This window comes from Rhineura floridana, chromosome 4, assembly GCF_030035675.1.
Source record: "Rhineura floridana isolate rRhiFlo1 chromosome 4, rRhiFlo1.hap2, whole genome shotgun sequence".
Taxonomy (NCBI): Eukaryota; Metazoa; Chordata; class Lepidosauria; order Squamata; family Rhineuridae; genus Rhineura; species Rhineura floridana.
In genome coordinates this window covers 110,219,115-110,233,063 of record NC_084483.1, presented here as the reverse complement: position 1 = coordinate 110,233,063, position 13,949 = coordinate 110,219,115, and the positions used below count along the sequence as shown (strand labels likewise).

At 41.5% G+C, this 13,949-nt stretch overlaps 1 protein-coding gene across 4 annotated transcripts in view; it reads right to left on the bottom strand.

The window, feature by feature from the left end:
• ADGRG6 (adhesion G protein-coupled receptor G6) overlaps nt 1–13,949 on the bottom strand; it is a 196,042-nt gene that overhangs the window by 9,069 nt on the left and 173,024 nt on the right. For 3 of the 4 annotated variants that reach the window (XM_061624017.1, XM_061624019.1, XM_061624018.1), the window contains 3 exons: nt 11,248–11,531; nt 8,391–8,492; nt 4,517–4,669 (listed from right to left, as the gene is read on the bottom strand). In XM_061624017.1, coding sequence (XP_061480001.1) covers nt 4,517–4,669; nt 8,391–8,492; nt 11,248–11,531 — 539 coding nt within the window. Of the gene's footprint in view, nt 1–1,610; nt 1,658–4,516; nt 4,670–8,390; nt 8,493–11,247; nt 11,532–13,949 lie in introns of all 4 variants that reach the window. The other variant, XM_061624020.1, reaches the window with a different exon arrangement.

Sequence of the window (13,949 nt, the reverse complement as noted above, 5' to 3'; positions counted from 1 at the left end):
AGGGGGGAGGAGGAGGGGGAAGGAGGGGATTGAAATGGGAGGGGGAGGGAGGGACAAAGAAAGGGGGAGAGAAGGGGCAAGAAGGAGGGGATAGGAGGGAGGAGGAGGAGAGAGCAGGTTTGATCATTTGCATGCTTATTGAGTTCAGTGGGATTTACTCCCATGCAATCATGCTTAAGTTAGGTAAAGCTGACCATGGGGGAGGAGGAGGGGGAAGGGAAGGAGGGGGAGCAGGAGCGGATTGAAATGGGAGGGGTGGAGAGGGAGAAGCAAAGGAAGGGAGAGAGAACAAAGGTTTGATCATTTGCATGTTTTTTGAGTTCAATGGGATTTACTCCTGTGCAATCATGCTTAGGATAGGGGGAGTGGCAGGTAGGGGGAAGAGGGAGGAAAGGGAAGGGAGGGAGGAGGGGGGGATTCAGTGGGCACTGGGAAAGCCTCCTTCCTTTCCAAAAAGGAACAGTATCATTCTTTTTCAGTGTTTCCCCCACCTTTTTACTCTATAGCAGGCGCATATAGTCTCCCACCCAAATTTAAACCAAAGCTGTCCCTGGCCACATCCACACCAGACCTTTATTTCACTTTAGGCAGTCATGGCTTCTCCCAAAGAATCCTGGAAAGTGTAGTTAGTGAAGGATGCTGGAAATTGCTAGGAGATGCCCTGTTCCCCTCACAGTGCTTCAATCAGAGTGGCTGACTATTAAACCACTCTGGCCACTGGATTTCTGTCAGGGGAACAGGAGTCTCCTAACAACTCTCAACACCCTTCACTAACTACACTTCCCAGGATTCTTTGGGAGAAGCCATGACTGTCTAAAGTGGAATAACGGTCTCGCGTGGGTGTGGCCATCTGATCAGGCAAGCTGAGAAGCTGTGAGTCTGGCTTTTAAGAACACTGACAGTTGGTTGTTACTAAGCATGCCCGGCCTTATCATTGACTTCAATACTACATTTCTTAAATTAATTAAAAATCAGCTAGGCATATTTTTATATTTTGAACTGCAGAAGAGGAAGGTCAGAGTATGGGGCAAGGTCAGTAATAGGATTACAGGTACTCTGTGAACATGGCTGATTTTTAATGAATTTCCAGAAATTATGAGAACTCTGACAGAAAAAAGTGCAACAGAAAGAAGCCTGGATTTTCTCTCTCTCTTTTTACACTTTGAACTCTTGATTCTCTCTGTTTTGTGTATCACCATGAAAATTTAAAGGGTTGTTAAGCAAGCGTTTCTGAGTTCAGGACTATAAGTTTTGTAAGGTTTGGTTTTGAAATGAGCTTATGGGAAACATTAGAATGGCATGGGGGGTAAATCCATGCTGGCTATAGTATACATGTATAACAAAACAGCCTTGTGCTTGATTTCAGCCACCTCTTAATTATCCCTGGAGTATCTCATTCCCATATGTTTGATAGCTAACCAGAATCTGAAGCATTATTGTATGTTGAATCACAGTCACTCAGAATTAATGACAGAGGAAGTTGCATAGTATAAAATGAAGCAGTATGTATGATTAGCAAGTCCTTTGTGCCATAAATTGGAATTTCATGCAAGTGTCATCACACCAGCTTTTGGAAACCATGCATTCAGCAAAAGTGATGCACACTTTACCTTGAATGTTCCACCTCTGATGGTTAAATGTTCTTAGAAGACATTATCTATACCATAAACATATGAGTTTCTGAGTCAATTCCAGGGAATAACCACCAGTATAATAACTGCTATGCAAATATGCACCTACTATATCATTCATCAAAAATGTGGTTAAAAATTAGGCTTAAAGCACCAACACGGATAGATGCACAAAGATAATAATCTAACAGGTAAAAACTAGGTTCAGATGAAACGAAAAAATATAAACAAACTGAATATTTCAAAAGTTGCATCTAAAATTAATCATAAAATATTAGGTATTAACTCCCATCAGTCCCAGCAAGCATGGCCAATAGTCAGGGTTGATGGGAGTTGGAGTCCAGTAACATCATGAGGGCCACAGGTTTACCACCCCTGCCTACCACCTAGACCAGCCTTTCCCAACCAGTGTGCCTCCAGATGTTGTTGGACCACAATTCCCATCTTTCCTGACCATTGGCGATGCTGGCTGAGGCTGATGGGAGTTGTGGTCCAACATCATCTGGAGGCACACTGGTTGGGAAAGGCTGACCTAGACAAAGAAAACATGTAACGCATGCTTTAGTATGTCTGTGCCTAGGAGCTTTGACTCATAATAATCCATTGGATACAACACTCAAGGTGATACATAAATGCTGCACATGGTTTTTAACAACCTACCTGCAATTACCGATATGTAGCAATATGTCAATAATTCTGACTTTTGCCCTCTGGCAGAGAAAGCTCTAATGAACTTTGTAACAAAATAGCATCTCATATATTAGATACAAAGTGATAAGCAAGAAAGTAAAAGGAGCAATTAGTAATGCTCCACTGAAAAAGCCAATGACATCACATCTTGTTTTGTTTCAGTTGTGGTTAACCCTCAGTTCTTGGAAACTTTAAAGGTAAAAAACATAATTAGTATCAAAGAGGCCTGGATGCGACACTTCACTCATAGATGGACTGCATCAGGGGAACTTTTATTACAAGAGAAGAAATAGCAGTGTGAAGAAAACCTTCTAGAATTTAATGGAAGGCAAGGGGATACTGGAGGTTTTCGTCATCAGTTTCAGAATCCAATTGTTTTTCAATGGAATGCCTGCTCTGCACTTAATTTTCTGCTTTAGGCAGAATTCAGCTGTAAGAAACTATATTGTAAGGTGCTGTTTTTACAAATGTCTGAAATATTAAATACAAGGTAATGACTGGCCCCATTACAGGTCTCCCTAGTTTTACAGTGCCTACTATTCATGCCACATGACTTGCCCGGAAGGTGCTCTTTACAGGAATGACAGCAGATTCATATGCAAATGCCAGACTAGCTTATGGAACAACCTTGAAAACGGGTAAAAAGACCTTTATGTGGAAAGCCTTGCCAGGTTATGACTTTGGATCAACTCTGGGATAGGAAGGATGAATTCAAATCATTCCATACATTACAAGAGGAATTTGGCTTTGCAAAACAAACAAACAAACTAATTGGCTGTTTCTCCTATTTAAACACATTTACACATCCAGAGAAAATGGATGTCTGCCTGTGCTGCATCTGTAGCCCCAGAGGTCCTGGAAGATCTGATTGGGTTACCTGGTCAGCCACGGTCAGTAGACTGCTTATATAGATAGTTCCCACGTAGATTTCAGATGGATATATCACACATCCATGAGGAATGGAATAGGGAGCTGAAAGTAGTCCATAACACTCTCACCTATCAAAAAGTCCTCCCTTGATCTGAGGGTGTGACTCATAAAAAACTGATGTTCCAGGTTTATTGGATGCCACAGAGGCTCTACTACAAATTGTTTCCTCTATCCCTGAGTTTTTGGTCATGTGGGGCAGAAATTGGGTCCCTTATCTGCTGCCCAGTTATAAACCCCTTTTGGGGTAGATTAATATAATTACCATGATTAATTTAGTCCTGGAAACCTCACTATATTTCCAAGATATACAGATTGTGCTGAACTGCATTTTCACTATTTGTAATTTACCACCGCTAAACTATGGGTCACATGTGCACTAGCATCAGTCAAACACATGGTGCTTCAACACTGGAAGAACTCATTGCTTTCCGTATAACAATAGATTAAGGACGGGCAATTCTTGTTCTTATTTGAGCTGGTAGTGTATTGATATAAGCACAAAGGACAAAAACATGAGAATACTGGGTCGACCTTTCTTGAGACTTATGCATTCATATTTGGCAATCCATTATGTTTGCATTAACAATTTATATGGTCAAAACAGCTTAACCCATGTTTCCCTGCCCTATTTTGACTTTTTGCTTGCATATTTCTTTAACTGTATTGTTCAAAAACTAATACAAACCTCAGTTAAAATAAAAGGAAACATAAGGTGATGATTAGGGAAGTCATATTTCTCCACTGATTTTGTTATTTTCATTCAAACCTCAAATCCATTTGCAACAGATTGGATCCTAGGATTGGTTAAGTCATGCAGGCACTTGTGCTGCCCAAACGTCCTCTCTGGGAGTCAGCTGGCTATCCTGAAGAATGTGGAATGGGGCACAGGGGGATTGTGGCCAGGGGAATCACTCCTCCTGAACAATGTGGGATGGGACATGGGAGTTATTGGGTATAGGAATTTCCTATCCATTCCTTCCTGCTGCAGTCACCTACATCTTCTGAAAAACCTATCTGAAGAGTGTGTGACTGAACAAGGTGGGATGGGACACAGAATACTGCTGAAGAAATGATTTTCGCTCCCTGAGCATTGCCCCCATTCCACATCCCACTTTTTTCAAGAAAGGGAGTGGGAGTTTCCTTCATTAAGTTAACTAAGGTTAACTTAAGCTAAACTTAGCTAAAGTGAACCTAAGCTAAGGTTCCAAACCAATATAGATACTGTAGCTTAAAGATGGTGCTTTTACATTGTAGACATGACTCACCAGAATGGCTGTTCCTTTTAAGGTAGGTATTAGATGTGGATTTTGATTTAGAAGTCAGATAGGTTGAGTTAGAACCAATGGAACTGGAAGATAAGGATTTCCCCAGATTGTCAGAGCTCTTCTTAATTATATTAGTTGCTGTTTTACTCCAATCTGAAAATAAATGAAAATGTAAACTGTCTTATACATTTAAAATAATTCAGGTCCTACATGCAAGTGGAGATAGAGAAAGCACAGGTCACTTTCACTTCTTCCTTGTATACTTATTTTTAACATGCAAAGCAGGAACTCATGCATCTTCCCTGTGGTGAGATGTGGAACTTCCACATGTATAGGGATATGCCCATGACCCAGCCTTGCATGTTACACTAGATGCATGAGTGACCCGTACTTACCCTAGCATCACTTATGTAATACATCCGAAGCTCTCCTCCACTGCTACTAATATAACATACTATGACTGGGCCAAAATTAACCTTGCTGCTGGCTGGTAAAATAGGAAGTTTAAGAAAAACAAAGGGGGAAAAAAGGGGAGTGACGGGAAGCAAAAAATAGTTATGGAACACCCTTTCTAAATTAGCTCTCCTGGCATCATCCTTGTGGTCTTTTCAGCACTAAATCAAGCCCTTTTTATACACCCAGGACTTTGAACAATTTGTGTATTAAATCTGGGCTGCTCATAGTTGATTCATGCTTTATTATACATCTGCCAGGGAAATCAATTTTAATGCTGCTTTTATTGTTTTGTACTGAAGTTTTAGTATTGTACTTTATTCTTTTAATTTTTGTGAGCTGCCCAGAGAAAGTGTTATTGGGTAGCCATCCAAATAAAGTAAGTAAGTAACATAAAGCATCAAAAAGATGCTGAAAGATCAGTCTTTGTGAATAGTAATAATCTTCGGGAACAACAACGCCCAATATGTTTCAGCAAATAACAACCTTCCGTAAGGGTACAAGATTAAGGCTGTCCTATCAATTCAGCATTTATTTGCCTCTTTTTTTCTTTTTATGAAAAACAAACCAAAGCAAACACAAAACCTTATTGTGAACTTAAAAGTGGCATGAATGTCATTGTGTAGACTTCAACCAGATGTTTGTTTGCTTTTTAAAATTATTATTATTATTATTCTCTGGGCGGTGAACATAAAATAGCATAAAAATACAATGAACAACAAAATAATACTAAAATACAATCAACAATCCAATACAATAAACATTTTTAAAATTAAATCAGTGTAACTTAAAATGCTTCAGAGAATAGGAAGGTTTTGACCTGGCGCCGGAAGGAGAGCAGAGTCGGCGCCAGGCGTACTTCCTCGGGGAGACTGTTCCATAGTTCGGGGGCCACCACTGAGAAGGCCCTAGATCTTGTCATCACCCTCCGGGCCTCCCTGTGAGTTGGAACCCGGAGGAGGGCCTTCGTAGCAGAACGTAGTGCACGGGCCGGTTCATATCGGAAGAGGCGTTCCGCAAGGTATCGTGGTCCCGCACCGTATAAGGCTTTATAGGTTAATACCAACACTTTGAATCTAGCCCGGAAACATATTGGCAACCAGTGCAAGCTGGCCAGAACAGGTGTTATATGCTCGGACCGCTTGGTCCTTGTCAGCAATCTGGCCGCCGCATTTTGCACTAGTTGTAGCTTCTGAACTGTCTTCAAAGGTAGCCCTACGTAAAGCGCATTACAGTAATCCAAACGTGAGGTTACCAGAGCATGTACCACTGATGTAAGGTCCTCTTTACTCAAATAGGGACGTAGCTGGGCTACCAACCGAAGTTGGTAAAACGCATTCCTAACCACCGAGGCTACTTGAGCCTCAAGTGAGAGGGAAGAGTCTAAAAAGACTCCCAGACTACGAACCCGGTCCTTTAGGGGGAGTGTAACCCCGTCCAGGACAGGGTATATATCCACCATCCGATCAGAGAACCCGTCCACCAACAGCATCTCAGTCTTGTCTGGATTGAGCTTCAGTTTGTTAACTCTCATCCAGTCCATTGTCGAGGCCAGGCAACGGTTCAGCAAATCGACAGCCTCACCTGAAGAAGATGAAAAGGAGAAGTAGAGCTGCGTGTCATCAGCATACTGATGACAACGCACTCCAAAACTCCTGATGACCTCTCCCAACGGCTTCATGTAGATATTAAAAAGCAGGGGGGACAAAACTGACCCCTGCGGGACCCCATATTGGAGAGCCCGCTGTGTCGAGCAATGTTCCCAAAGCACTACCTTCTGGAGACGACCCACCAAGTAGGAGCGGAACCACTGCCAAGCACTACCTCCAACTCCCAACTCCGCGAGCCTCTCCAGAAGGATACCATGGTCGATGGTATCAAAAGCCGCTGAGAGATCAAGGAGAATCAACAGAGTTACACTCCCTCTGTCTCTTTCCCGACATAGGTCATCGTACAGGGCGACCAAGGCTGTCTCAGTGCCAAAACCGGGCCTAAAACCCGATTGAAATGGATCTAGATAATCAGTTTCATCCAATAGCACCTGGAGTTGGCCAGCAACCACCCGTTCCAAGACCTTGCCCAGGAATGGAACATTCGCCACTGGCCTGTAGCTGTTAAAATTGTCTGGGTCCAAGGAAGGCTTTTTCAGGAGTGGTCTCACCACTGCCTCTTTCAGACAGCCCGGGACCACTCCCTCGCGTAAAGAGGCATTTATCACTTCCTTGGCCCAGCTACCTGTTCCATTCCTACTAGTTTTTATCAGCCAGGAGGGGCAAGGATCCAGTACCGAAGTGGTTGCACGTACCTGTCCAAGCACCTTGTCCACGTCCTCGAGTTGAACCAACTGAAGCTCATCCAACAAAACAGGACAAGACTGTGCTCCGGACATCTCACTAGGATCTACTGCTATAACTTGAGAGTCTAGGTCCCGACGGATACATGAGATCTTATTCTGGAAGTGATCGGCAAACTGATTACAGCGGGCCTCCGATGATTCCACCATGTCCGGAGGGTTTGAATGGAGAAGCCCCCGGACAACTCGAAAGAGCTCCGCTGGGCGGCAAAGAGATGATTTAATAGTGGCAGCAAAATGATGTTAAAGAAGACACTTTATAGCCAAATTATGTTTTCAACTCTTTTATGCAAAGCCATACTAAAGGATATGGGGATTTTTTATAAAAACTATTCCAAGATCCCTTATGCCTCTGATTCATAAGTCACATTCCTTCTTTTGCCAACATTCAAACATGCAAAAGAAGCCATTCAACCACACAAAAACAAGTTAGAGAAAGTCTCCATCTGCCCCAATATTCATACAGGATAGAAAACATGAATGTTTCTCATTCTGGGCACAGCAGGCAGGCTCAGAGTATTGAAACATTCCAGTGTTGGGAACATGGCTATTGACATCCCTCCACTGTATGAGGGCACAAGCAGCACATCTGAGCCACATGGACAGTTTTTAAGACATGGAGCAGAAGAAGCATAAAGTTATGCAGAACTTCCTGGTACTACTAATACAGTGGGTCCTGTTAATTTTGCTTACTTCTAAAAGTTCATCCATTCTGAGAATAATCTATAAAACAGTTCTAGCAGCTAGTAGAACTGGGCTTAGTTAATAACAAACAATGAAAAGATTACTATTGGATACAGGGAGGAACTTCTGCATTCTCCACGCAATCATCTAATGAGAATTTTGTTGCAGACTTAAAAGCTAGGACTCAGATTACAAACAATGCAAAGAAACAAAATTCCTGGAAATAATATAATTTCCAGACCATCAGCCATATATTGTGGCTAATTAGTCAATTATTTCCACTTGCTGAAGTTGAGCAGATCTCTGTCTGGTCACTGCCAAGATGAGTGGCCACCTGGATACCCTATGTAAGCAGCTTTGGTGGAAGAAAGGTGGGATATTTACCCGAGTTGTCTGCAAGCCTGAATCTACCACAGCAGAGATGTCGTCTCCATTGTTTTTGCACGTTTTCTTTCATGGCACAGTGGAATATAAATATAAATAACCCTGAAAGCAGAGCCCAAAGAAAGAAAGAATTAAACACTCTTAATTGTCAGAGAGAGAAACCATGTTACAGATAATGATTTTCTGGTTTTCACTGTTGTAGTGCAATACAAATAATGCTTTACTGTATTTTTAAGGTATAGAGCATTATGAAGTTTCTACTTCTTAGATATTTGCTTCCTTTAGGTTTCCCCAGCAGATGGGTGGGGTTTTCACAGTGAACCAACAGTCTGTCAGCAGATATAAAGCAGGAACATTGCATCCAGTGGGACTAAAGCTTTTAACCTGTAGCATTATGGGACTTTTGAATGTCTGGATGCTGACTCGCTTCATGATTTTGCTCCTCAGTGCTGTCAGAGATAAAATCAGCATATTCCTTTGTAAAGCCTCTCCCAAGTGACACATTTCCTGAGGAAATCCATCCTTCCACCCTTATTGATGCATTGAGCTCTCTGGCTGGGGAGAACTGAGATATCAAGCTTTGCAGATTCAGTAGCAGCTGCTTGGATGTAAATTATCAACCAGTCTGTCTCTGACTAAAACTTTAATTGGGGAGTTTATGGAATCTGTCCAATAGAAGGGCCAGCCCTGACCATTCAGAAGAGTATGGAAGAAGACGACCCTTTTTGGAATATGTTGTCTTGCTCTGAAAGTTCACATGTTGAATGTTGATATTCATAAGTTAAGCTACTTCTGTAACATGTTTTGGGTTTTTTCTTCTGCTATGGCAAATCCCAGGCTTGGCTTAATTTCAGCTCTGTTTAGCTCACAAAAGCATAACTGCAATTAGTGGCCAAAAGGGTAATGTTGCAGGCTCTTAATTACACTAAAGGGGCAGTGGCACAAAAGTACCAGAATACAATTTTTTATAATGGGCAAGATTAATGCAACTTGATTTGTTACATTTGCATGCTAGTACTGAAAATAGAATATAAAGAAAAACAAACATTGTACAAAAAAAATAGGAAATTATTCATCTATGGTTATCCAGCACTTAGGGCAGTGGTGAAGGTCATATTACCTTCTTCATTTGAGGCTGCCAAGCCCCAGCTTCACAAAACTGCACAATGTAATTTGTACAGTATTCAAATTATTTATGAATATATAAGCATATTAATGAGTATTTCCCAAAAGGTATCTTACTTGTGTATTTACTAGGGAAATATTTATTTATAATTTTTTTACTGCTTTAATAAAAATATCAAAGAGGTTGACAACAATTATAAATATATTATATATATACACACAATAAAACCATTTAAAAATTGAAACTCAGAAATATTGCAGAAAGATATCTTCTTAATTTCCTGCATAAGCCTGGTGGCAGAGAAAAGTTTTCAGCTGGTGTTTAAAAACAAGGTGTCTGCTGAATATCTATTGAGAACTCTGCTGAGCTAGCACTTAGTTTGGTTTGGACATAGTAGCAGGCACATCCCTACAATGTTGCAACATATGGCATTGTGCTAGCCTTCTAGGTATACATAACATGGTAACACAACTGTTTTAAGTTTTAGATACCTATGGTAGAATGGTATCTTTTAACAATATCACAGTATAAATTTGCTCACCCGTTAAATATTTTATGTCACTATTCACAAAGTTAGAGAAGTTTTCATCTACTTTAGTTCTGCTTAACTAGCTGAATTAACACACACTGCTAGGATAAGCTGTTAAACTGGAAACATATTTCTTCCTAAGGGTACTGGATTCTTTGGAAAAGCTGAAAATGTTAAATTTGTTTTGGAGCCACCACTGGATTTTCAGTGCACATCCTCTAATAATTCTATTGAGTTTTGGACTGGAATCCAGATTCCTTCACCCTTCCCCATAAACACTCCATGAGTAACTCCATGAAAATCAAGCCTCTGGATAGCTTTGATTAATAGTTTTTGCTCTGTGGCTTATTTGAATGCAATATGTTTTGCAGATCAGTGTTTTAGCATGAAAATCTGTCTGACTCAAATTCCATCTTATGTATCAGAAGTGTTCCTGTGACAATAACATAGAAATAAAGGTATATAATCAAAATTCAATGAAAAAAATAGCTTGCATTAAGTATAGTGGGTCCAAGTGTGTGGGAATCCCTCCCAACTGAGATTAGACAGGCACCCTCCTTATTGAACTTCAGGTACATGATTAACCTTTTTTTAAAATTCCAGCAGGCATTTTAAGGAAGTGTTTGGTTTCATGATGATTTTGTTTTATTTTATGTATGGCTTGTTTTTATGTGCACTGCTTAGAAATGTGAATGATTAAGTGGTAGATAAATGTCTTAAATGAAATAAAACATAGTGAAATAGCGGTTTCTTGGATAAATATGTTAGAAAATGAATACAAGAAAGGGGAGCTGAGACAGTGGAAGAGAGATAGCACAACAACAGCTGAAATGAGGGATGTTGGAAATTATCTGTCCAGACAAATAGCTTAGCATGTCTAAGTAGGCTACATTACAGCCAGAACTTACAGTACCTGCCCCAACATCTTTCCACCCTCTATTTAGGCAATCAAGAGGTATTATCATATAGACACATTCTAATCAGGCAGGACCAGGCATTGAGCAAGGGTGGTGAAAAATATGGCCTGGGGAGATAAGTCATGGCCTGGGGCAAGTCCTAAGGGATGAACAGAGAGATCTGGAAGGCTGCATTTGGGTTCTGGGCCACAGGCTGCCCACCCTAAAGTGTAACAAGACTTTCTGTATTCACTATCTCTAGGTTATTGCTCATTTTGTTTTTTTTCCAAGTGGAACTCCACGTACCTTGCAAGGAGTTGAAAATACAGAAGAGGTACACAAAAGGGAGATGTAATGGCCCCCAGGGAAAAAAAGCGAAGCCCCATGTCATGCCTAGTAGGAAGGTCAAGCTAATAACACTACGAAGGTTCCTTAGAATCTCTTCCCGCATAGTCCGATTGCTTCGTTTTCCATTTCTCCCGCAGATTTGCATCATCACCACAACAAACATGGCAATGTTCAGGAGAAACATGATTCCAAAGTAGCCAACACAGGTCACATAAAACACACTACGGTTCTCAATCCAGCAGCTGTAAAGAAAACATCTATTGTTAAATCTTGACATATTACAAAATTGGCTGCCCATTTTATTTTTGTTTGGGCTGATCCATGCATAACTACTGTGGTGTGATCACTACTTCCTCATGACTGCATCCTCAGATGAGAGTTTGGGAAGTAAACTTTTTATTCATCTGTTACATGTGGTTTCTGTATGCAGGTATCACTGCTACAATATGGGAACCAACCACCTGGAAGCAGTGAACACATTGCAATAACATGAATTTGGACATGATAAACTTCAGGATCAATGACTCAATTCTACATTTCAAGATGCTATAAAATTGCTCTCCCCCCCACCTCAATGAACACTGTGAGTTATCCTGATAACATTTGATAGCATCTGAAATCTTTTGATTCTTAATTTTAAAAAAGGCAGTCCATTCTGGACAGTTACTTTACTTGATTATGCAAATAAAGGAATTATACAGCCACAAGAGTGGCTGTATACTATAGCCAGCATGGATTTTTCACGTTCCACAATGTTAAATTGAAAATACCCCCATGACATTGTGATGCTTCCCATAAGCTGATTTCAAAACAAAACCTTACAAAATTTATAGTCCTGAACTCAAAAACGCTTGCTTAACAACCCTCTCAATGTTCATGGTGATACACAACACAGTCAGAGAGAACTGAGAGTTCAAAAAGAGAGGGAAAAAAACCAGACCCCTTTTGGACTTTTTTCTGTCAGACTTCTCATTATCTGTTGAAATTAAAAATCAGCCATCTTCACAGAGTACCTGTAATCCTATTACTGACCTTGCCCCATACTCTGATCTTCATTTTCTATAGTTTAAAAGTTTAAAAAATGCCTGTCTGATCTTTAATTAATTTAAGAAATTTTGCCTTGAACTCAAATATAATCTCGGGCATGCTCAGTAAGAACCAAATATCAGTGTTCTAAAAGCCAGACTCCCAGCTGCTGGGCTTGCCTAATCAGGGGGCCACACCCACACCAGACTTTGATTTCACTTGAGACAGTCATGGCTTCCCCCAAAGAATCCTGGGAAGTGTAGTTAGTGAAGGGTGCTGAGAGGAGACTCCTATTCCACTGACAGAGCTCCAGTGGCCAGAGTGGTTTAACAGTCTGCCACTCTGACTGAAGCTCTGTACGGGGAACAGGGCATCTCCTAGCAACTCTCAGCACCCTTCACTAACTACACTTCCCAGGATTCTTTGGGAGAAGCCATGACTGCCTAAAGTAAAATAAAGGTCTGGTGTGGATGTGGCCAGGGACAGCTTTGGTTTAAATTTGGGTGGGAGGCTACATGTGCCTGCTGTAGAATAGAAAGGTGGGGAAAACCCTGAAAAGCAATGATACTGTTCACAATGTTTTCCTTTTGGAAAGGAGGGAGGCTTTCCCTTTGCCCAGTGCCCACCCATCCAATCTCCTCTCCCTGGTCAGTTTTACCTATCTTAAGCATGACTGCATGAGAGTAAATACCACTGAACTCAATAAGCATGCATATGAACAAACCTGCCCACCCTTTGCCCCTCCATCTCCAATCCTATCCTTCCCCCTCCCCCTCCTTCTGCTCCCCTCTCCGCTCTCTTTCTCCTTCCGTCTCCTCTCCCCTCCCCCTCCTCCAACTCCATGGTCAGTTTTACCTATCCTAACCATGATTGCATAGAAGTAAATCCCATTGAACTCAATAAGCATGCAAATGATCAGACCTGCCTTTCCTCTCCTTCCCCTTTCCTCTCCCTTCCTCCTCCCCTCCTCTCTTCCTTCTTCCTCCTCCCCTGCCCACTTCAGTCCTCTCTCCCTCCCCCCCGGTCAGTTTTACCTATCCTAAGCATGATTGCACGGGAGTAAATCCCACTGAACTCAATAAACATGCAAATGATCAAGCCTGTCCTTTTCCTCCCCTCCCCCTTCTGCTTGTTCCCATTCCCCTCTTCCCTCCCTCCCCTCTCTCCTCTGCCTCCTCCCTTCCCCATTCCCTGTGGTCAGTTCCACCTATCCTAAGCATGATTGCAGGGGAGTAAACCCCACTGAACTCAATAAGCATGCAAATGATCAATCCATTCTCAGCAAATTTGCACAGGGTCCTATTTCTTACCTCCTGGATTAAAAAACAGAGAAATTCATTAATAAGCAAAAAAGCTTACAGTTTAAGAATGTACCTATAGCCCACAGATATTTCTATCAAACTTTAAAAAGCAGGGAAACTGGGCAGCTATAGTGAATGCACCAGGGGAGCAGGAGACCTGACTTCCTCTCTGAGATATTGGACTGCCCTACAAATTTGACAAAATGCAAACACAAGTTGGGTTGGTCTTTCACAGTCCAATCAACTTCCTGTGTAGCTTGGAAGAATCTGGTAACATGTGCCTCTGAACATATGGTGAGTTGTGGCAACAGCTGCAATCAGCCCAAATAATAG